The sequence below is a fragment of the Symsagittifera roscoffensis genome, chromosome 6 (genome assembly GCF_963678635.1).
Source record: "Symsagittifera roscoffensis chromosome 6, txSymRosc1.1, whole genome shotgun sequence".
Lineage (NCBI taxonomy): Eukaryota > Metazoa > Xenacoelomorpha > Acoela > Convolutidae > Symsagittifera > Symsagittifera roscoffensis.
In genome coordinates this window covers 53,348,355-53,372,354 of record NC_087067.1, presented here as the reverse complement: position 1 = coordinate 53,372,354, position 24,000 = coordinate 53,348,355, and the positions used below count along the sequence as shown (strand labels likewise).

Below are 24,000 nucleotides of genomic sequence, written 5' to 3'. Positions count from 1 at the left end.
ATTGTTTCATTGTTCTTTCTAACCACAGAGTTTCTTAGTTTTAAAATTCAGGACAATAACAAGCAAGATTTCCGAAGGGAAGAAGCATACTAGGATAATTTTAGCTTGTTGGTTGGAAGGAATGTCCTGCAAACCAACACCTTTTAAATCTAAGAGAAAAAGTTTTAATCGGGACATTGACATTGGAAGTCAGAAAATATGTTTTATCTTAGGTCATATCCTCAATGTGCAGAATCAGGCATTTCGGGTTCGGGTTCGGGTTTTCGGGTATCGGGTCGGGTTTTCGGGTTTTGAGACAAATTTCGGGTTTCGGGTCGGGTTTCGGGTTCAACAAATTTTTGGGTTCGGGTTCGGGTTCGGGTATTCAATTATGTCGGATTTCTAAAACCCGACTTTTGTTTGCTGTTTTCGGTTTCGACAAAAACTTTCCCAATTTTTCTTTTGTTTGAGGTTTTTTACATTTTTAATTTTTATTTCTATTTCATTTCTGAACGCGATTGCATTGTACAATGAAGGAAGAGTGGCGGATATTTGAAACCAAAAATCCAAAGTTGAAAGACAAGTTTCTGTGCGGTTTCATTGACAAGAAGAAAACAGAAGCGCGGAAGTGCGTTCGTTGCAAAAGTGTATTTTCATGTAAAAAGAGCAATAGACATGTTACAACTACTTGACAAATGGTGTGGTTCCAAAAACGCAGTTGTCCAGGCGTTTAACAAACGCGGTAAATTATACAAGCGGTTGGCGAAAGAAATTGATGACAATATTGAAAACTTGCAACAGACCGAGCATACTTATGCAACGCCAACTTCTTTCAAAGACTTCTTACAACTTGAAAGGGCAGTTGGACCAAAAGAGGAACAAATACGAAGAACATTGAGACAAATTCCCGCAACAAATTCTGACATTGAGAGAGCGTTCAGTTATGCAAAGTACTTGAAGAAGGATATTCAATCGCGACTTAAGACGGAGAATTTTACACGCAACGTGTTCTTGAAACTCACCGAGGAATGCGTTTAATACGTACTTGTACGTTCCCATTTCATAATAATACAGCTTTATATTTCCGTTGAACTTTTTTGTTTTCTTTATACATTCCCATTTTAATACACATTTATTGCATAAATATTGTTTTTACAGCTATTTTTATTGTTCACTGTAAGAGAAAGTTACACTCTAAAAACGCATCAAATTTATTGCGTCAACGTTCATACCATTTAATCTACCTGAAAATCGGGCATGTCGGGTATCGGGTCGGGTAATCGGGTTTTGAGATCTTTTTCGGGTTTCGGGCCGGGTTTCGGGTTTGAAATGAATGTCGGGTTCGGGTTCGGGTTTGAAGAAACCGTCGGGTTCGGGTTCGGGTTTTAGCTTATCGGGTAATCGGGTTTCGGGTTTGAAAAATGTCGGGTCCCGAAATGCCTGTGGAGAATAATGAAAGAATTTGAAGGCTGTAGTGATGTGGTATGGTGCAATTTATATTCTGCAGTGAGTCGGTGTGACGTGGATAAAAGTAATTTCGTGCATTTTGTAAATTCTGTTAGATGACACTGTATCTATTTTATGAACATTGCGTGATTCAATGAGGACATTGACCGGACTGTCCGGGGAGTATGTGACATTCGACCAGAATAGACAAAATGCAATCTCTGCAGTTTAAGAAATTTTAGCAGCGGACCTTCCGAGTTAGTGATTTTGAAGGATTAACGACGTTATTCGGATGATTAGTAGAACGGTGAAGGGCAAGATATTCTAGTATTTTGAAATTTTACATTTTCGAAGTGATGACGTAACTTTTCTGAGAAACGTCAGAAACGGCCATTTTGGCAGAAAAGCTGGAAAGAAACAGAACAATATTAGTAGCGATTGCGAGAAGAACGGAAATTGTGATTGAAAAACGACAACGAATCACGGAGTTAACAGAGAACGTTCCGAGTTGCAACTATTGTGTCGCTACAATAGTTGCAAGGCCGTTGCGAACAACGGTGAAGGGTGGAAGACAGCCTTCCGGGTTACGGGGAAGTCAAGTTTAACGTGCTCGATTCAGTGGATTCATGAATCCGGAAGGGCTTCGGGACTGAAACTTTTATTACTTTATATGAACTTTTAGCTTCCTGTCATGTCCTGATTTGAATTTAATTAACAACTGGATTCATTTTGATAAGGATGAGAAGCTAGGAGTTGGGGGAAAGGGTTGATCCATCTTCGATGGAGATGATGATTTTTATCTACTGAACAAAAACAATAATAATTCAATAAGTAGTAGTAGCCCTGTTTTAGGAGTGACCTCGTGGTCTGGGGATACTGAGACCCAGCCATGAGCTCACTATTTCTGCATGTAACTAAGTTAATTTGAGTGTTTTGACCGAAGCCGAAAGCAGTAACGTTTTTTGTCGACCCGATGTTAGAAAAGACCACCGAAAGTACTGGCTTGGTAGAGACGGTGAAAAGCATATAAAGCTCTGCTTAGACGTTAGCCAGTCGTCTTAGGACTTAGTTTTATTTTCCCTCGATATGTATCTTCCGGGCGAATGTTACATGGCCCTGTCATGCTCAGATTTCTCTGAGTAACTGAAATCAAAAGTTGAAAATCAGAAGAGCCAAATTAATTAAGTTGGATGCGCAATTGCCGTTTTGTGCTTTTTAAAAAGACGTTGTCAACTTCTACAACTTTGATTGCACCACAGGGTATTTGAACTTTAAATTGGATGTGCAATCGCCCTTTTCTGCTTTTAAATAGACCTTTTCTACAACCGCAAAAACGTATCTTGCACTTGGTATGGAAGATGTTCCTGCTCTTTCTGTCGCTCCTAATGCTTCTTTTGTTGTTTTTAGTGTGCACACTCCCTACGAGGTAAATCACGCCTCTCTCTCTGTCGTACAGCAAAAATATATAATCAACGACAAAGTGATCGCATTCCACTTATGAATGTGAAAATTAATTTTCAGATTTCCCTGCGAATAAAGGTTTTTATTTAACAATCCACCGTTCTCAAATTGGATTATTTTTATCAAAAAAGTGTGAATCATTAATTTTTTTTTAGAAATGCAAAGAGCTTAAAAGCCATGTTAGTTTGTCTTGGCTCCTTGCTCAAGGCTCTCGAACTCATCACTTCCAACGGCTTGCATCTCGGCCTCAAAGTCAAGCACAGTAAGTGTGAGTTGTGGGCCCCTGTGGAGTTCTCCTCCATCCCCGTCTCTATCCCGAGAGCAGCGTCTAATGGCTTCGAGCTTCTTGGCGCCCCCATTGGTGATACTGAGTTCTCAGTTAAAGTCCTGGACAAACGCATCTCGAAGGCCACCAAATGTCTTGAAAAGTTATCTCTTCTTGATGACCCCCAGCTCTCACTTGGCATCACTCGCACTTGCCTTGCTGCTCCCAAGCTGACGTACTCTCTTCGCACTCAGCCGCCCTCTCAGCCTGTCGCAGCTTCCCTGCAAGTTTTTGATGAACTCCTCCGCGATGCTCTTTCTGTCATAGTTGGCTCACCTGTTCCTGATCTTGCCTGGTCCCAGTCTTCCCTGCCTATCAAAGATGACGGACTTGGCGTCCGGCAAGCTCGCGACCAACACATCCCTGCCTTCCTAGGGTCTTCGTGTCAGTCAGCTCAATTGGTCTCGTTTCTTACCGAAGGCGACATCACTGATACGCCGGAGTTCCTGCGTGCCTCGAACGACTTCCGTGAACAGTCTGGAAGCGTTAACACTCCCGGTTTTACTCAAGAAGCTTTCCAAGAGAAACTCGATAAGGCCACCTACAACGCTTTCTTCTCGTCTCTTCCCGATTCCCGCGAGCAAGCTCGTCTTCAGTCGCTCTCCCAGCCTTACGCCGGTGCTTGGCTTACTGCAGTCCCCATTAAAGGTCTTGGCCTGCACCTGCTACCTGCTGAGTTCCAAGCTGCTGTCAGATACCGCCTTGGTCTTCCTGTGTTCGCGTCTGCTCGTAGGTGCCCCGCGTGTCCGTCTGGCATTCTGGACGTCCTCGGGGACCACGCTGTCGCTTGTGGGGGGAGTGGTGGCCGGATCTCCCGTCACGACAGACTACGGGACATTATTTTCAATGCTACCTCGGCTGCCTCTTTAGCCCCCATCAAGGAGCAACGGAACCTCATCCCTGGAGAACGGTCCAAACCCGGCGATATTTTTATCCCTACTTGGAGCGCTGGTCGCCCAGCTGCTTTCGACGTCACCGTGACATCCCCGCTGCAGTTATCTCTTCTCTCTCGTGCGGCGGAGACCCCCGGGGCGTCCCTGGAAGTTGCTGAGGACCGCAAATTTTCGAAACACGAGAAAAACTGTGAGGAACAAGGAATCAGTTTTTTCCCGTTAGCAGTCGAAACGCTCGGGGGTTGGTCCGCTTTAGCTATCAAAACCCTCAAGTCATTTGCTATCCTCGCTGATGCCAGACGTTCTGGTTCACGTGACGCTCGTGTTGCCCCAGTTCGCCTTCTCCAGAGCCTCTCAGTGTGCCTCATGAGAGGAAACGCCACTATGATTGTCAGCCGGGCCATCTAGTCTTGTGCAGTTTATTACGTTTTTTGCATTCCCAATTCTGGTGCTCCTTTGTTCCTTTGCTGTTAGCGCAAATTAGTTTTAGTTTTCTAAATTATAACTATTATGTTGTAATTAGTTGATGATTTTTCATTTTGAGCATGTTTGTCTTGGATATTCGAAAGTTTTGTTCTCTGTTTACATGCGTTCATTGAGTCTTTTCCAACTGTTGGCTATGTTCGAAATGCAATTAAAGTGTTAATGTTTTTTTGTTCATCGATGCATCTTTAAAAGGCCAGATTGAATTGGCTTGAACAGTAGCATACAGGTATGTTTCTTTGTCTATCATGTCAGAAAGGAATGAGTTAATTCATAGCTTCGCCTGGACGGATGCAGACAGTTATTTGCATTGTTTCTGGGCTAGATTTATTGGATCGTCGCCTATAATTTTGGTAAATAAGGCGGAATTGTTTCACATCTATGCTTAACATTTGTTGAACTTCATTTTCAGAATGGTAATGCAACAAAATGTTGTCATTTTTTCAGCTGCTGTCTTTTGTAGATCAATCTTATTTTTGTACGGAGAATACCAAGATGCACATTACTCACTGAAATTCACCGATGTGGATTATAAAGTTTTTACAGATGCATCAGACTACATCAGTCGCGGAAAATCGCCATATCAGAGAGAGACGTATCGCTACACTCCCATTTTGGCAATTATGCTGCTACCGAATGTATTGTTATTTCATTCCTTTGGAAAATTATTGTTCTCCGTTTTCGACCTACTCACTGCACATGTTCTGATCAAATATCTCGAAGGTAAGTGAATTTGACAGATGTCACCGACAAATTATTCCGTAGTGAAGCAAAAAAGGGTTCCGATTTTCAAAAAAACTGAATTTTTTTTTGAGATTTTTAAAAATTTTTGTGTAATCATTAGCCATTGTTATAGAGAGTAAATTACTAGTTGAAATCGAAATACAACTGACTGACGCCTATTATCAATGAGCAAACCAAAGTTTTTGTAACAGTCGTACGCTTAAGTCACATGAGGTTAAGAGTGATAGGCTCTAAAGCCATTGGCTAACTCGATCGAATACCTCCCCTTCTCCACCCCTAGATAGAAATAGGCACGCCTCCATAGCTAGGTCTCTGAACCTGTCCTACAAAGAAAGACTCAAGACATTGAACATCCTTCCCATTTACTTATGTCTTCATGCTATCAATTTAATATTTTTCTCTCGCCTTGCCAACTATTTGATAAACTTAGATCCTTACCTGTCATCAACACAAGCATCATTGTATGCTACCAGGTCGTCTGCTATTGTACATTATAGTTTGAAAAAAAATGCGGTTGGACACCAGTAGAGCTAACTTCTGGCATCGAGTACCAAGACGGTGCAACATGCTACCTAACCATGTAAACTTTTATCGTTTCAGTGGACTGAAATCTCCCTAAATTTGTACAAAGATTTGCGTTAAATTTTCAGTTTTATGGGATGCATGGTTTCTGATTTTTTAAAATTTAAAAAAAGTGCGTGGAATCAGTTTAGTTTTAATTTTTTGGTGTAAGGTTTGATCGATTTTGTTTGAAGTCAATTCCAGTTGGTGACATAGCGTATTGTTTTGTGCTGTCTATAATTTTTGAAACACAATTCATAAATTTCATTTATAGCAATTTTGACCTGATTATATTGTCTATAGAGATCTGTCGCACGAGATTCAGGAGTGAGCTTCTGGCTAAAAATTTTTTTAAATTTCCGTTACGGGCGTCTTTTTAGTGTTTTTTTTCTAATCCAGCTCCTGCGTGTCAAGTTCATATTTGAAAAATTGATGTAATTGGGTTTTTTTCTGGATTAATTGTTTTTTGTTCTTTTTTTTTGACGGCGCAATTTGCGTATTTTTGTTCAAATGCAAGTATTTTATCTGGTAGGGTTATTATCGGTTAAGTTTTTTATTGAGCTTGCGATAAGCAAGCGTTATCAAAATGGAATAGAGACTCTTTTGGGTGAGAAAAAAACCAGTTCAACAAAATCAGTTGAATTGCTTCCTGTATCTTCTCTTTACTTTTCTTCCTGTCTTCTCTTAATATATTCCAGATTGCTTTCCCTTAGTCTGGAGGTAAAACAGTTGACTTTATACCCTGAGGTCTGGGGTTTGAGTCGTGGCCAGATCTTGTTTTTTCAGTATCGTGAGAAAAAATCCGAGAAAAATGAATTGTTGGTTTTTCGTTTGTTTGCTCAGGTTTCGTCGGCTATATTGCCACAACGGATTTATGGTTGTGCTGACGAAACAATTTTACGGTAGTTGCAAGTGCAAATGTTGTTCATTCTAATTTCAAGAGGGCATTGAAAAATTAAAAAGAAACTCAAAAAATTTTTCTTTTGTTCAAGTGGTTGTTTCAGATCAATGATTTTTCTTGTGCTGTAAACAACATTCATTGTAGCTGCAAGTGCAATTGTTGTCAAAATATGTTAAAAGTGGGATCATGGAAAGATCTGTGGCGGTTGTCTTACGATATTCAGAAGTGTGACCTTTAATTGCAATAAAGTTTTCACGCAACGATTTTTTCAACAATTCATTTAAGTTTCTCGTTTGAGACACATAGTCTTTTGATTTTGCATTTTTTTTGTGTGAGATTTTTGAGTTCTTTCAAAAAATTTTGACTGTTTGATTGTCGATTCTTACTTTTTTTCATTTCGTGGCATTTTTATTCTCAAAATAATATTTTAGAAGACTAACAGCTGAAGGTTTTATTGACTTTTGCTTTCTACAGTTTATTTTGCTATGCTTGGATTGTAACGAAAAAGAGCTGCCGCGCCTCAGTCTAAATAGAAATAATTTTATCTGCTAAATTAGTTAGAGAGCGTTTGATGCTAGTTGAACAGTGGAAGCTAAATTGTTAAGGTTATCCCTTTTCTTTCAATGAATTTGAAGATATCAAAAAACCGAAAAGTGCTGTATTGTTCTGGCACCTGAAAATGGGGAGGAACTTCGCATTCGGGTGTGTTTTAGTTTTTTCTTGGTTTTGTTTTCCACGCAAAATGAGGTACTTAAGTAAACATTGGAATTGTTTGCGTCACATTGAAATTTTGAAAATGTTTTCTCAGTGTCGAGAAAAACCCATTTGAATTTGTCGGTTTTTGGTGTAATTTTGAGCGAATAAGGTGAGCGTGCAGGCTTATTTTGTTTTGCAAACAAAGTTATATACCACAAATAATCACCCTAATGAGTAGAGCGATTTCTCATATAAAAACCCTTTCAATCCTGATTAGAACGAAATAAAAATATTTTTAAAACATGTACCAGTGTCGAGGAAAACCGGTTTGAAATTTTTTGAGTTTAAGTCTAATTTCAAGCGAGTAAAGCAAACGAGCAGGCTTATTATTGAGGGATAAATCATGAAACTTAAGTTTATCTTCAGTAATCATTTTTTAAAACTTTTTTGCGTCTTTTTCTTTATATTCAACTTTTTTTTTTACCGAAGTGCCGATTTTTCTGTGACTGTTCAATATGCCTAATTTTCAGTTTTTGGTCAGATCAAATCATCAGACCACGCTTTTTTTTTAAGAATATGGTCAGAACATTCTGTGCTTCATGCAGAGCAAATGGCTATCCTTGTTGTTATTGAATTTTATTCATCTTTTATGTCTACACATATCGTTTTTGACCAGTTGAATTGCTCAAGATGTCCAATTTTGCAGTTATATCAAAGTTAGATAGGTGTCATGGCGGAGTGTTTAGAAGACATGTGAGTCTTTATCAGTTGATATTTGAGTAAAATTTCGTTGTACTAAAACGAACATACGTGATTAAAATCTCAGCTTTATTTTTGAGTTCTATTCTGTTTTTCTTTGTTCCTTTGCTGTTAGCGCAAATTAGTTTTAGTTTTCTAAATTATAACTATTATGTTGTAATTAGTTGATGATTTTTCATTTTGAGCATGTTTGTCTTGGATATTCGAAAGTTTTGTTCTCTGTTTACATGCGTTCATTGAGTCTTTTCCAACTGTTGGCTATGTTCGAAATGCAATTAAAGTGTTAATGTTTTTTTGTTCATCGATGCATCTTTAAAAGGCCAGATTGAATTGGCTTGAACAGTAGCATACAGGTATGTTTCTTTGTCTATCATGTCAGAAAGGAATGAGTTAATTCATAGCTTCGCCTGGACGGATGCAGACAGTTATTTGCATTGTTTCTGGGCTAGATTTATTGGATCGTCGCCTATAATTTTGGTAAATAAGGCGGAATTGTTTCACATCTATGCTTAACATTTGTTGAACTTCATTTTCAGAATGGTAATGCAACAAAATGTTGTCATTTTTTCAGCTGCTGTCTTTTGTAGATCAATCTTATTTTTGTACGGAGAATACCAAGATGCACATTACTCACTGAAATTCACCGATGTGGATTATAAAGTTTTTACAGATGCATCAGACTACATCAGTCGCGGAAAATCGCCATATCAGAGAGAGACGTATCGCTACACTCCCATTTTGGCAATTATGCTGCTACCGAATGTATGGTTATTTCATTCCTTTGGAAAATTATTGTTCTCCGTTTTCGACCTACTCACTGCACATGTTCTGATCAAATATCTCGAAGGTAAGTGAATTTGACAGATGTCACCGACAAATTATTCCGTAGTGAAGCAAAAAAGGGTTCCGATTTTCAAAAAAACTGAATTTTTTTTTGAGATTTTTAAAAATTTTTGTGTAATCATTAGCCATTGTTATAGAGAGTAAATTACTAGTTGAAATCGAAATACAACTGACTGACGCCTATTATCAATGAGCAAACCAAAGTTTTTGTAACAGTCGTACGCTTAAGTCACATGAGGTTAAGAGTGATAGGCTCTAAAGCCATTGGCTAACTCGATCGAATACCTCCCCTTCTCCACCCCTAGATAGAAATAGGCACGCCTCCATAGCTAGGTCTCTGAACCTGTCCTACAAAGAAAGACTCAAGACATTGAACATCCTTCCCATTTACTTATGTCTTCATGCTATCAATTTAATATTTTTCTCTCGCCTTGCCAACTATTTGATAAACTTAGATCCTTACCTGTCATCAACACAAGCATCATTGTATGCTACCAGGTCGTCTGCTATTGTACATTATAGTTTGAAAAAAAAATGCGGTTGGACACCAGTAGAGCTAACTTCTGGCATCGAGTACCAAGACGGTGCAACATGCTACCTAACCATGTAAACTTTTATCGTTTCAGTGGACTGAAATCTCCCTAAATTTGTACAAAGATTTGCGTTAAATTTTCAGTTTTATGGGATGCATGGTTTCTGATTTTTTAAAATTTAAAAAAAGTGCGTGGAATCAGTTTAGTTTTAATTTTTTGGTGTAAGGTTTGATCGATTTTGTTTGAAGTCAATTCCAGTTGGTGACATAGCGTATTGTTTTGTGCTGTCTATAATTTTTGAAACACAATTCATAAATTTCATTTATAGCAATTTTGACCTGATTATATTGTCTATAGAGATCTGTCGCACGAGATTCAGGAGTGAGCTTCTGGCTAAAATTTTTTTTAAATTTCCGTTACGGGCGTCTTTTTAGTGTTTTTTTTCTAATCCAGCTCCTGCGTGTCAAGTTCATATTTGAAAAATTGATGTAATTGGGTTTTTTTCTGGATTAATTGTTTTTTGTTCTTTTTTTTTGACGGCGCAATTTGCGTATTTTTGTTCAAATGCAAGTATTTTATCTGGTAGGGTTATTATCGGTTAAATTTTTTATTGAGCTTGCGATAAGCAAGCGTTATCAAAATGGAATAGAGACTCTTTTGGGTGAGAAAAAAACCAGTTCAACAAAATCAGTTGAATTGCTTCCTGTATCTTCTCTTTACTTTTCTTCCTGTCTTCTCTTAATATATTCCAGATTGCTTTCCCTTAGTCTGGAGGTAAAACAGTTGACTTTATACCCTGAGGTCTGGGGTTTGAGTCGTGGCCAGATCTTGTTTTTTCAGTATCGTGAGAAAAAATCCGAGAAAAATGAATTGTTGGTTTTTCGTTTGTTTGCTCAGGTTTCGTCGGCTATATTGCCACAACGGATTTATGGTTGTGCTGACGAAACAATTTTACGGTAGTTGCAAGTGCAAATGTTGTTCATTCTAATTTCAAGAGGGCATTGAAAAATTAAAAAGAAACTCAAAAAATTTTTCTTTTGTTCAAGTGGTTGTTTCAGCTCAATGATTTTTCTTGTGCTGTAAACAACATTCATTGTAGCTGCAAGTGCAATTGTTGTCAAAATATGTTAAAAGTGGGATCATGGAAAGATCTGTGGCGGTTGTCTTACGATATTCAGAAGTGTGACCTTTAATTGCAATAAAGTTTTCACGCAACGATTTTTTCAACAATTCATTTAAGTTTCTCGTTTGAGACACATAGTCTTTTGATTTTGCATTTTTTTGTGTGAGATTTTTGAGTTCTTTCAAAAAATTTTGACTGTTTGATTGTCGATTCTTACTTTTTTTCATTTCGTGGCATTTTTATTCTCAAAATAATATTTTAGAAGACTAACAGCTGAAGGTTTTATTGACTTTTGCTTTCTACAGTTTATTTTGCTATGCTTGGATTGTAACGAAAAAGAGCTGCCGCGCCTCAGTCTAAATAGAAATAATTTTATCTGCTAAATTAGTTAGAGAGCGTTTGATGCTAGTTGAACAGTGGAAGCTAAATTGTTAAGGTTATCCCTTTTCTTTCAATGAATTTGAAGATATCAAAAAACCGAAAAGTGCTGTATTGTTCTGGCACCTGAAAATGGGGAGGAACTTCGCATTCGGGTGTGTTTTAGTTTTTTCTTGGTTTTGTTTTCCACGCAAAATGAGGTACTTAAGTAAACATTGGAATTGTTTGCGTCACATTGAAATTTTGAAAATGTTTTCTCAGTGTCGAGAAAAACCCATTTGAATTTGTCGGTTTTTGGTGTAATTTTGAGCGAATAAGGTGAGCGTGCAGGCTTATTTTGTTTTGCAAACAAAGTTATATACCACAAATAATCACCCTAATGAGTAGAGCGATTTCTCATATAAAAACCCTTTCAATCCTGATTAGAACGAAATAAAAATATTTTTAAAACATGTACCAGTGTCGAGGAAAACCGGTTTGAAATTTTTTGAGTTTAAGTCTAATTTCAAGCGAGTAAAGCAAACGAGCAGGCTTATTATTGAGGGATAAATCATGAAACTTAAGTTTAACTTCAGTAATCATTTTTTAAAACTTTTTTGCGTCTTTTTCTTTATATTCAACTTTTTTTTTACCGAAGTGCCGATTTTTCTGTGACTGTTCAATATGCCTAATTTTCAGTTTTTGGTCAGATCAAATCATCAGACCACGCTTGTTTTTAAAGAATATGGTCAGAACATTCTGTGCTTCATGCAGAGCAAATGGCTATCCTTGTTGTTATTGAATTTTATTCATCTTTTATGTCTACACATATCGTTTTTGACCAGTTGAATTGCTCAAGATGTCCAATTTTGCAGTTATATCAAAGTTAGATAGGTGTCATGGCGGAGTGTTTAGAAGACATGTGAGTCTTTATCAGTTGATATTTGAGTAAAATTTCGTTGTACTAAAACGAACATACGTGATTAAAATCTCAGCTTTATTTTTGAGTTCTATTCTGTTTTTCTTTGCTGTGTTATTATATTTTCGTCTGTTAGAGCTTTTGATGAAGCTTTTTTTGCTGTTTCTTATGGCTGTGTTTTTGATAATTTTGTGAATAAATGTGAGATCGAATTATTTATTGACGTTTCATTGCTTCTTAAATTTTTTCTGGCGTATGTTTACTATTTGTGTTGGAATGTGTTCAACTGACTGCGGGCGTTTTTTTTTCTCATTTATCTTTTCTTGCTCAAAAAAATAGCACAAGGGAATTGAAGGTAATGCAAGTATCATGTAACATTGTCACCCTATACGCTTACGTGAAATTGGCATAGCATGATTTGTGCATGAATATTACGCTATTCTTGCATATCGCAGAAGATCCTCAGACTTTTGTTGTTTTGTTTAAAAAATGTTTTCGTATGTCTCTACGTTATTTTTTTTAAAACCTAACTCGCAAATAAAATGCTAATTTGGTGGCACTTGCTGTAATCACGATATGTAGCATTGGAAGCTTCATAGTTCTGTTCTCTGCTTTGTTTGTGGCTAGTTTTTGGCGTTAGGTAAGCTTCCTAGGCTGAAAATCTCGAGATCGTAGGTTTGAATCCGAAACAAAGAAAAAGTTTTACTTATTCCAGGCTTATTTCTGCTTTTGTCTTATTTCAATTTATAGAGCTGCTTTCTTAACGTTTTCTCGCTGATTTAAATCTTGTTAGAATTTCTAGTTAGCCTAAAAATAATCGTTTTTGGCCTGTTAAATTACTCAGTCTCGAATACTGCCAACAGTGTGGCATTCACAATAGCAATGTTATAGTCAGGTGTCACGATGGAGTGGGGACTAGAAAAGTGACTCTTAATCTGCTGGTTCAAATCCCGTGTTCTGCTATCATTTTGTTTTTTAAAGCGTGCTTTAAAAAAAAAAATTGAAGAGATAATTCGAAAGTGCAATTGAAAATATATGAAGTTTTTTTCTTATCTAAAAAAATGAGTTTTCTAGTCTTATTTCTAAAAAAAATGATCGGCGCATGTTAACAAATTGAAGAAAGAAGAATGCACACGATGGAGCATCTCCTTTGTTTTTGCTTGCGTAGATGTCTTATGAATGTTTTAATCGTTTAGATGTGTACAAATGCAGGAGAGAAGAGAGCTGTAAGTGGGCATCGCTGTGGCTGTTCAATCCACTCATCATGGCCATATCCACCAGGGGCAGTGCAGACTGTATTATGTCTTTCCTGATGTGTCTTCTGTTGTACCTCATGGCCACACAAAGGACAGTGGCCGCTGCTGTGGTGTATGCTGTGGCCATAGTGTTCAAACTGTACCCAGTCATTTATGCCCTGGCTCTCTTCATGTATCTACAGCTGCACTTAAGTCCAACCAGAAGCCAATCTAATAAACATGTGGCCACAACAATCAATCTTAGACAACTCATCCTTCCCAATTGCAATACTCTCATTTTTGCGGCAGTTGCGGCGTCTGTTCTGATTGCACTCGTAGCTTGTACGTTTGTGGTGTATGGCTACGAGGCAATATTTGAGACATACATTTACCATCTAATACGAAAGGACACAAAGCATAATTTCTCAGTCTACTTCTACATGTTCTACTTGGACAGTGGAAATATAGCTGCACATCCGTCTCATTACCATAACTTACTGCATAGTGCAATCAATTTTCTACCTTTGTGTCTTCAAGCAGTCTGTATGATTTGCGTGGCTTTGAAGTTCAGCCACGATCTGCCAATGTGTTTTTTCTTCTCCACTTTTTGTTTTGTCACTCTGAACAAAGTGTGCACTTCGCAGTACTTTGTCTGGTATCTCACATTCCTTCCGCTGGTCGCCTACAAAATACACACCAACATCACCCTGAAGAGAGCGATCAGTCTGGCAGTGTTGTGGTTTGTGGGCCAGCTGGTCTGGCTATATCCTGCATATCTTCTAGAGTTCGAAGGAGTGAACACGTTCGAGTTCATCTGGCTGGCCAGTCTCTTCTTTTTCCTCATCAATGTCTACGTCATGTGCTCTCTCGTGCATTCCTGTGACACCAAAGACAAACTAGCAAAGCCCGAAAAAATCAGTTAGACTTCCTAGAAGCCTTCAGTTGTACTTGATAATTTGTTGTTGATTCTTTGAAATGCAATTTACACTGATACATTCATTTTCTACACGCAAAGTATGACCTCTTTATTTTTCAACAGAATTATTTATTGAGTTTTATGTCCAATTACTCTGCCAAAAGTCTGATGAACGGAAAGTAGGCATATTTTCTTTCTTGCAGAATGTTAGGCTCGCTTTCCTTGTATATCAGAAGTTGAGCAAAACCTTGATTTCAAGCGATTGAAAATATCTCCTATTGAACATCAATCGAAATGTCCTATTCACGAGTAAATCTTGTTAGAAAACCTAGTTAGCCTAAAAGTCACCGTCTAATGCTCTTAAAAATGCTCTAATAAAATGCTTAAAATGCTCTAATAACTACAGATGTGCATTCATACATATTAATGCTTTTATGAATGCACTTAGTTATATATGCACTTTTGATTTCAATTGAATTTCATCTGCGGAAAGTTACGTAAATAGCACTCTCCAAATACATAAGTGGAAATGGCTCGAAAATACATGAACAATTTCTAGCAAGAACTAGAAGTGAGTAACTTCTAATTTCTAAATTGACTTAACGTTAAATGGCTTATCGGAAAACATGGCAATGGCAATCACTAAAAATCCTTCAAATTCAAAGCGTTTGAACGTGAAATATATATTTTTTCAAAGTTCGAAAGTTGAAAAATAAACCTTTCAGCACTATTTTTTGTTCCATTGGTCCTCACGCTTTTAGGCATTTGTCGGCTATGTTTAAAAGTTAAAATAATAATGCAAAGCCATTTTCGCGAGTTAACAACGTCATACTTTGGTCAACCAATTTTATATCAAAGTATGATCTAATTGGTAACTTCCCAAATGGCATAAACATGGAAACTTTTCCCAAATGGCATAAATTTCAAGTTTTCATTGTAATTTAAACGTTTTCTATCAATTTCTAACTCTAACATTTTGTCAGGAACGAAAGCATGTGAACAAGATTTGGAATTAATTGCTTCCAAACAAATTTAAACAACAGGTTTGCCGAAAAAAAATTGACCACAAGAAGTTTATTAATAACCGCCAGCTTATGCTTCTTGCTTTTGATAAAAAGTTCTACAAGTTTTTCACGATAAAATATCAATCAACATTTGAATTGACAATTTGACTAATTTTCTCACATTGTTCACGAAAAAATTGTTCTCGATTTTTCCAAAGCAACTGTTGCATGAAATTTAGGCCATTTGGGAAACATTTCATTTTTATGCCATTTGGGAATTATGCCATTTGAGACGTAATCATCTAATTTAGAGGCTAATTTTGGAGCAATTTGTGGATTTTTCTTGGGTAGCTTCAAAGCAATTTTCATTTAAGAATTCGAAAAAAGTAACTTAATCGAATTGGGTTCAAGTTTTGCAAAAGAATAGCATCCGAAGAATGATTAAAAAGTTTTGATTTAACAGCTGAAGTTCCTTTCAGTTCGAGGAAAACGCGTTCCATTTCCTTATTTTGTTTGTTCCCTTTAATTTAATGGAACGATCTACTTCAACCGTTTTTGTTAACTAGTTATTACGCTTTGTTCGTTTCCAAAATGAAAATGCTTGGAAATTCTGAAACAACCCAACCGGAATATTTAACCCAAAAAAATTTATTATATATTTAAATGCGGGCTTATCGTATATTGCAATGGTTAAGATTTTTTCGATTTTCAATTTGATTTTAGTGGTTATTTTACCGAGTTTAAATTCAGCAGCCCAACATTAAATTAGGGGTTGCGAATTTGGCCTCCAGTTTTGAATGCCCGAATCATTTTACTTAACGAGATAAGACGATTTTTGAGATTTTTTCAAAAATTTTCAGAAATTTCAATTAACCAAATAGTTCACAAAACTTGAAGTTCCCAACCCTGTAGTGGGTATTTTCAGAGTACTATCAAGAATTGCGAATCTTGCCTCCAAATTTGATTGCACAAATCCTTGTAGTTTTCGAGATATGACGTTTTTTGTGATTTTTTCAAAAAATTTCAGAAAACCTATTATTAGTTTCGAATGCCCGAATCATTTTACTTAACGAGATCAGACGATTTTTGAGATTTTTCAAAAATTTTCAGAAACTTCAAATAACCAAATAGTTTACAAAACTTGAAGTTCCCAACCCTGTAGTGGGTATTTTCAGAGTACTATCAAGGATTGCGAATCTTGACTCCAAATTTGATTACACAAATCCTTGTAGTTTTCGAGATATGACGTTTTTTGTGATTTTTTCAAAAAATTTCAGAAAACTCTTATTATTTTTTTTTGCAAAATCTGAAATTCCCAACTCTGTACTTGGGTCCTGTCAGAGTACTCTCATAGATTGCGAATATTGCCTCCAAATATGACTGCTTAATTCTTTGTAGTTTTCGAGATACGACGTTTTTTGTGATTTTTTCAAAAACTTTCAGAGAATTTGAATTTCTATTATTTTTTTAAATCTGAATTTCCCAACCCTGTAGTTAGGTCCTGTCAGAGTACTCTCAAGGATTGCGAATCGTGCCTCCAAATATGACTGCTCAATTCTTAGTAGTTTTCGAGATGTGACGTTTTTTGTGATTTTTTCAAAGTTTTCAGAAAACTTAGATTAATTTTTTTTCGCAAATTTTGAAATTCCTAGCCCTGTAGTTGGATTTTGTCAGAGTACTATCAAAGATTGCGAAACTTGCCTCCAAATATGACTGCTCAAATCCTTGTAGTTTTGAGTTATGATGTTTTTTTATGATTTTTTCAAAAATTTTCAGAAAACATATATTAATTTTTTTTGAAAAATCTGAATTTCCCAACCCTGTAGTTGGGTACTGTCAGAGTACTATCAAGGATTGCGAATCTTGCCTCCAAATATGACTGGCCAAATCCTTGTACTTTTCGAGATTGACGTTTTTTGTGATTTTTTAAAAAATTTTCAGAAAACTTAATTTTTTTTTGCAAAACTTGAAATTCCCAACCTTGTAGTTAGGTCCTGTCAGAGTTATCTCAAAGATTTCAAATCTTGCCTCCAAGTTTGACTTTCTTTTAGTTTTCGAGATATGACGTATTTTGTGATTTTTTCAAAATTTTCAGAAAGTTTAAGTTAATTATTTTTCAAAATTTGAAATTCCAAACGCTATAATTCGGTGTTGTCAGGGTACTATAAAGTGTTGCAAGTCTTGCCACTTGGGACTGCTAAACGCGACTGCTCAATTGCTTTTAGTATCCGAGATGTGACGCATTTAGATTTTTTTCAAAATTTCTCAAAGAACTTATCTACAAAGAAATTCAAAAAATTTGAAACTACTAACTCAATGAAGATAAAACCTTATTGTCACCGTACACCCTGGCGTCTCAAATCTTGCCTCTTTATATGAATGCTCAAACCTTTTTAGTTTCCGAGATAAGGTGTTTTTTTTTCAATTTTTTTTCGGGGAAACTTAGGTTAAAAATTCACAAAATTTTGAGTTCCTAACCCTCTAGTAGGGTGCTCTCAGGGACTCTCAGTGGTTGCAAATCTGGCCTCCAAATTTCTCCAGAGGCCCATTAAATTTTCAAGGTGACGCTTTAAAAATGGGAAGTAAAAAATTTGAAAGGTTCGAAATTACCAACCCTGTAATTGGGTGCAGTCAGAGTACAGTAAAAGTTTGCAGATGCTGTTTCCAATACCTGCGGTTTTTCGAAGCACCGGAGGTGCGTTAAACGCTAGTTATATATTATTATCAGGTGAAAGGACCAATCAATCGCTGTATTACACAAGCAGTCTTGCGAGCAAGTGCAATATTGCGAATCAACTATTGTTTACAACCCAACCCACTTTTGCTGCAAACAATTGACAACTAAATAGCATCTGTTGCATCTGCTTTATTGGTGGTTAGTATTAATAGATTTATAGGCAACCGTGGAGAAGATACGAGGAAGTAAGGAATCTCAATCGCAGGTTAGATTCTGGCAAATATCAAAAGTTTGATTTTCTGTTTTGGCAAATTAATAGAATCTGTTGTATCTGCCTAATTGGTGGCTAGTGTTTGCAGATTGACAAGTGATCATGGCTCATTGGAGTTTTCAATCTTTATACTTCAAAATTTTTTATGGTAATCGATTTGTTTACGGCTTCACGGGGGGCGACCCAAGTTTTGTCGGCTCAGTTGTTGCTGAGAAAGCGATTCTTATTGTTTTTAAGACTGTTTAACTACATCATCTGAGATAAGGTATGATTTTTCTAGTGTATTTTGTGTTTCATATTTCAAGTAATTTAATGACTTTCTGCACTTGGCCGCTTGTATCTTCTAATGCGAAAGTTCTACTCTGGATCTCTAGTACCTTGTAATGCAATGTTTTATTGTATCGCAAGTGATGCGGGGCTCCGCTTCGCCTTCGTGTAGAAAATTTGGATGACTCAAAACCTTGACATTGAAAACTGGACGAAACCGCTAAATATTACGGCCACGTGTGAATAAAGTAATCTTACCTGGTTTTGAAAGTTGAACGTTTTGTTTTTAAATCAGTCGTTTCTTAGTTATCTATTGGTAGTTTAAGAGTTCAATAACATTTGTTCAACTGTCTACTAGCTTTATTTTCAGTTACAATCGGCTATCAACGTGACCTTAATTTGTTTCCAAGAAAGCAGAAAACAAGCAATTGAAGATAATTGTCCTTGTCCCAAAAGCTGAATAAAAGATAATCAAAGTTTGTTATCAGATGTCGCGCTGTACACATCACTCTTCCTAATCGGCTGAACCAATTTGCCTGATTTTTTTAATGCTGGTAAAACAAATCGTGTGCTGGAAAAGATATAAAATTAGTCGAATTGGCCGTACTTACACATGCAGATCGTAATGATACACAGCGAAACACTTTTTTTATCCATTTATTTCGTGATAGTTTTGAAATGCGTAATTTAAACAAAATTTGGTGGTTTATGTTTTAATTGTTTTACATGCAAATTTAGTGTGGTTGCCTTTAGTTTATTACATTCCAAATTAGTACATGCAAAATTTGTGTTATTGCGCATTTTAATGCTCCTTTTTGCCACTTTGTCGCTTGTGCTCGCGGAGTGTTTGCTTCGCCTCTTTGTCTAACTTGGAACTAAGGTCCCTTTTATGAGAACTTTCTTAAAAATCAAGTTGAGATAGTTGCTCAACTTCAAACTGGTTAAAAAAATTTGTGTTATTCACCAAATCTTGAGTACTTTTTTGATCCATCATACTAATAACTAAAAAGATGCATCAACTGTCAAATAAGAAAGAAAGAAAGAATTTATTTCTTCAGACAATTAAATGCAAAAATACAGAAAATGAAGAAACACATTTTTAATAGTCATCATTGAATTTATGTGACATTTTGTATAATATATCTGAAGAGGATAGACCAAGGGCATAATAATTGCCCGCTTGACGTCTACCCTGGTAGTAGTAAGACACGAAAAGTATAATAACTATAGATAAAAAGTATTTAAATAAAAAAAAATAATAAAAAAAAATGAAAATTTTTTCAATTAGTTTTTTTTTCACTCCTTTCGAAACATTTTTTTTGAGAGTTTATTTAGAGGATCCGGATCATGATTGCAGCTTAGCTTAGTGAGCATCAGTTAAAACCAAGGATCGTAATAAGTAATTTGGAAAGTAATTTCTAAGTAATTTGGAAATTTCATTTTTTTCAAAAAATGCGATTATCTCAAAAACTACAAGGATTTGGAGCTTCATATTTTCAGCATGGATTCGCAACCCATAATTGAACTCTGATACAGGTTAACCAAAGTGTAAAATTTTTGGTAAATAAAAAATATGGTACTATTGATTAGACATTCTGTGATTATTTATCGAAAATAGAATTTGTTAACTCATTATTTCCTAAAATGTATAATTACTTTAATTTGTGAGCTACCGTAAGCACCTGGCTTGCATTTAGAGACTGCGAATTAATTGGCATAATTCCGTTTTCCTGAAAAATATTAAAAAGTTTGGTTCCCCGTTTAGTTAAAGAGTGGTTTTCTATTCGGGATTTTGGCTTACATATTTTCAGTAAATTCTTTTCCGATCGTCTGGTTCTTTTAATAGAATTATCAAAAGTAAAAAGCGAGTTGAGATAATTTTCTGAATGCAGGTTCGACAGTGACCTTAATAGAAACTTGAAACACTCATAAATATACAATTCATGAACTGTAAGTATTTTGTGCTTAACAAATATATCTGACACGCTTTCGCAATTGTTTCGAAAAGAAATGAGTCGGATAATTTTTTTCTGTAATTCAAAAAGCGGAAGTAATGCATTGTAGCTTGTGCATCCGTACACTAAAATTCCATACTGAATGATAGACCTAATGTTTGATTCATTATACCTAAACATAACAGAGCTCGGCACGTAATGCCTTGTTTTAGCAATTATTCCACATTGTTTTCGTAATTTTTTTCTGACAAAATCAATATGATTAGAAAATCCTAGTTTGAAATCAATGTTAATACCTAAGTATTTCCAATATATTTCTGACGATAAGTTTTTGCCATCATATAATATTGTTTCATTAGAAGCGCTTTTCCTAGTGAAATTTATTTGAACTGTTTTTTTCATGTTAAGTGAGAGCCTATTAGCGGCAAGCCATTTCGCAACTGCATTAAAGTCATCACTCAGTTTTTCGAGTGATCGATCTATTGCTACTAGTGACAGTTTGTACTGAATAGAAAAGATTGTTGGCTCAAAAATAATTGACTGTATCCAAACATCAACCCAGGATAACCTACTTTTTTCTAATTTCGAAGAATTTCAATCGTCTTTTATGATAGACACTTTTTCCCTTAAACTAACACAATTAAAGAAAACTGGATCATAATTTTTTCATTCCGCTGGGAAATCTAAATTTAAAAGTCGGCTTTTGAATTATAATCATTCAAGTGTTTTCAAGCTATATGGATTTTTTTTCGAGTAAAGCGTGCTCGCCTATCTGCTAGTTTTATTTGTGGTATTTAGGCGCAATTTTTTTCAATTGAAAGAAAAGGTTGATTTGATATCTGGTGATTATTATTGCACAAATAAAGATTTCTGCGTCCAAAAATTTTCCCATTTAAAAAAACTATTTCGCCCATATTTCCGCCCATTTTTCAACTATTTCGCACTATTTTGTATTTCATTTGCTAGAACGGGCAGTGCTGTGTAACCAAATTGGGTTCGTTAACTGTCCCCTCACTGTTTCTGATGCTTCATATTTAAATTCTCGTTGTATTCAAATTTACCATTAACAATGAGAAATAAATTCTTTCTTCTTTCTTTCTCAGTGAAAAATTGTTGCGTTATAAACTTAATGTTGATGAATGTGGCGCGCGCAGGATTTGGTTTTGACGAAAGGTGGTTGGTTTATTAGAAAATTATACTGGCCTTTTCAGGCCAGCGATTTTGATTTTCCAGTTCTGCTGAAACTCTTTGAGCACGATTTCTGCAGTGAAGGAAAATTTTAGAATAAAAAGCGTCTTTGAGTTGAAAATATTGCTCTCAACTCAAAATTGGCGTGCATTCAGGGGTGTTCAGAAGTTAATTACAATTAATTGCTCCTGTGAAAATCAATTAGTTTATTTTTTGTAACGAAGCAATGAAATATTTCATTGCGGAAATATTCAAATAATTATTGCAATAATTGAAATTTTGCTAAAAACTCAAAAATGTTTTTTTTTTGCTGAATTTGTATTTAGAGAAGCTTCAAGTTTCATAAAATTTCTGACACCGTTGTTTCACTCCAAAAACTGTTGTTGACAGTCTAACGCGGATGGATATGCTCGAACAAGGGAGAGGTCGAGTGCCAAACTGTCTTAAAGCGAACAAAGCGAGATTAAACAAACTACAATAATATTGCAATAGTTGGGCAGAAGAAAATGTATTGCAATTGAAATCAAGTAAAAATAAATAATTTGTTTTAATTGCAATGTTTTTTTTTGCAATTATTAATTGGGTACCCCTGCATGGTGGAGCGACAATTCGTAACAGGCGACAACTCGTATCAGGCGACAATTCGTAACAAGGCATTGGCAAGTAAAATACGCTTGTTTCGCTGCGCTTACATCCGCCACGAGAGGAATATTGCGCGTTAATCAGTGTTCCACGTCTAATTTACTGTTACTATTTGTCGCTTGTTACGAATTGTTGCCTCACGCCCCCTGCATGCATCAGCGCTCAGGGCGCCTTTAAAAAAATTAGACTTCCTTGTTCAAAATGGATATAAATTAGAATCAAAGGTGACTGTTTTGGGCAAGTCTAGCATTTAGAATTGAGAACACCCATTCACGGCAAGCTATCTTGTACTAGAAAAATGACGATATTCAGCATATTGTTAAAGCACTGTATTCGGCAAAGAAGACATGAGAAATTTTATGGACTCAAAAGATTTTCTGTGACGTTTCCTGTAAGACGCTCCAATCGGGTACTAGCGGGCTGGGTTAGCTTTTCAAACATATGATAGTTTTTCAAAAGCACTTAGCTATTAATTTTTATTTGGTGAATTAAATGCTCTTTCAGAAAGCCCAGAAATGTTTTTTGTTTTTAAAATTATTTATTAGTATTTTTCGGCTTTCTCCTGGCATATCGAATTCAATTCAGAAGCTTATCGATTTCAGGTGATGATGTTTGAAACAACACCTAAATTATCTCTATCAGTTGAGCTGGATGCGTCGGCTATTTGTCAATTGCTGCTACAGTACATGAGAAACGATGCTTCACAGCCAAATGATCAATCATGTTCCGATCATTTTGTGCCCCCAATGGATGAGTAGCTTCCCAATAGTGGATAACATGTCTATGAACCAGATGGGAGTTGTGTGCATGAAACTGAAACAGGGCGCTGGATATGGAAGTGGAGTACGAACCATTTGACGACTTAGCACCACACCCTCCAACATGTAATACAGGGTCACAGCAGGACTGTGTCAAGATATCAGTACAACAAGGAACTTCGAACTGTACAAGTGCAGAAGAATGTCATTATGAACCAATGAACAAAACAGAAACATGTTCTCAATCATTGCCAAGTCAAGAAATTGCACAATGTGCTGTTGTAGTTGAGAACGAGCAGAAAACCCTTAAAATGCTAGCAGATACTGGCGACATCGAAATTGAAGAAATTTTTGCACAGAGGAGAATTGTACGCCCCAGTATATAGACGAATCCTTGCCACCAATATACGGAGGTGGGATTGCGCTTTTGAACTTCGACATTGTGGAAGCAGTGACTCCAACTTCCACATCAAAGGAACAAACTTCCATCAAATCAAAAGAGCAAACTTCCAGTGTTATTTCATTACAAACAGAAGCTAGCCACAGCAGCATGTCAGATGGTAGTGTGCAAATATTGCACTGTGATCACTGTCACTTCGTGACTGCCTCGAAAGCAAACTTGCGCAAACATTTCACAAGGATGCATCGCAATGTTTCCTTCAAGTGCAACATGTGTAATTCAGAACCGTTCAAAACGAGAAGCAGGTCGAACTTGAAGACCCATTTGAAGCAAGTTCACAGCATGGAAGACTCGGCGGCGTTCAAATGGGCAAAGCGAGCTAAGACCTCAAGAGAGGATGACGCAACAGAGTCACGTATAGTGGAAACATCAGTGAGTTGTTCAATTTCTTCCTACGTGACAGTTGGCCAAGAGATAGATGTCCGAGTTTATATTCAGTCTCTAATTCATTAAAAACTGACAGAATTTACATGAAGTGGCCTTTTTTTTAATCTGGCGATAGAAGAACTTGTGAGCATGCGATGAAAGAAAACCTCAGTGTCATTCCGAAATGAATCAAGAAGACGCGTTTGTACTGAGCGAACAAGCCACGATGCATGACAAC

The 24,000-nt window shown here is 36.4% G+C and overlaps 2 protein-coding genes across 2 annotated transcripts in view; one reads left to right on the top strand and one right to left on the bottom strand.

The window, feature by feature from the left end:
• Positions 1 to 24,000, bottom strand: part of LOC134848570 (alpha-catulin-like) — a 619,753-nt gene that overhangs the window by 266,826 nt on the left and 328,927 nt on the right. The window lies entirely within an intron of this gene.
• LOC134847697 (GPI mannosyltransferase 1-like) lies at positions 8,789 to 14,257 on the top strand. The gene is made up of 2 exons (XM_063864872.1): positions 8,789 to 9,095; positions 13,220 to 14,257. The coding sequence occupies exons 1-2, from the start codon at positions 8,792 to 8,794 to the stop codon at positions 14,179 to 14,181; spliced, it is 1,266 nt and encodes a 421-aa protein (XP_063720942.1). The 5' UTR covers positions 8,789 to 8,791; the 3' UTR covers positions 14,182 to 14,257.

Coding starts and splice junctions, on each gene's coding strand:
- LOC134847697 (XM_063864872.1), top strand. CDS start 8,792: ATGCAACAAAATGTTGTCATTTTTTCAGCTGCTGTCTTTTGTAGATCA. Junction 9,096..13,219: donor TCTGATCAAATATCTCGAAG/GTAAGTGAATTT, acceptor TTAATCGTTTAG/ATGTGTACAAATGCAGGAGA.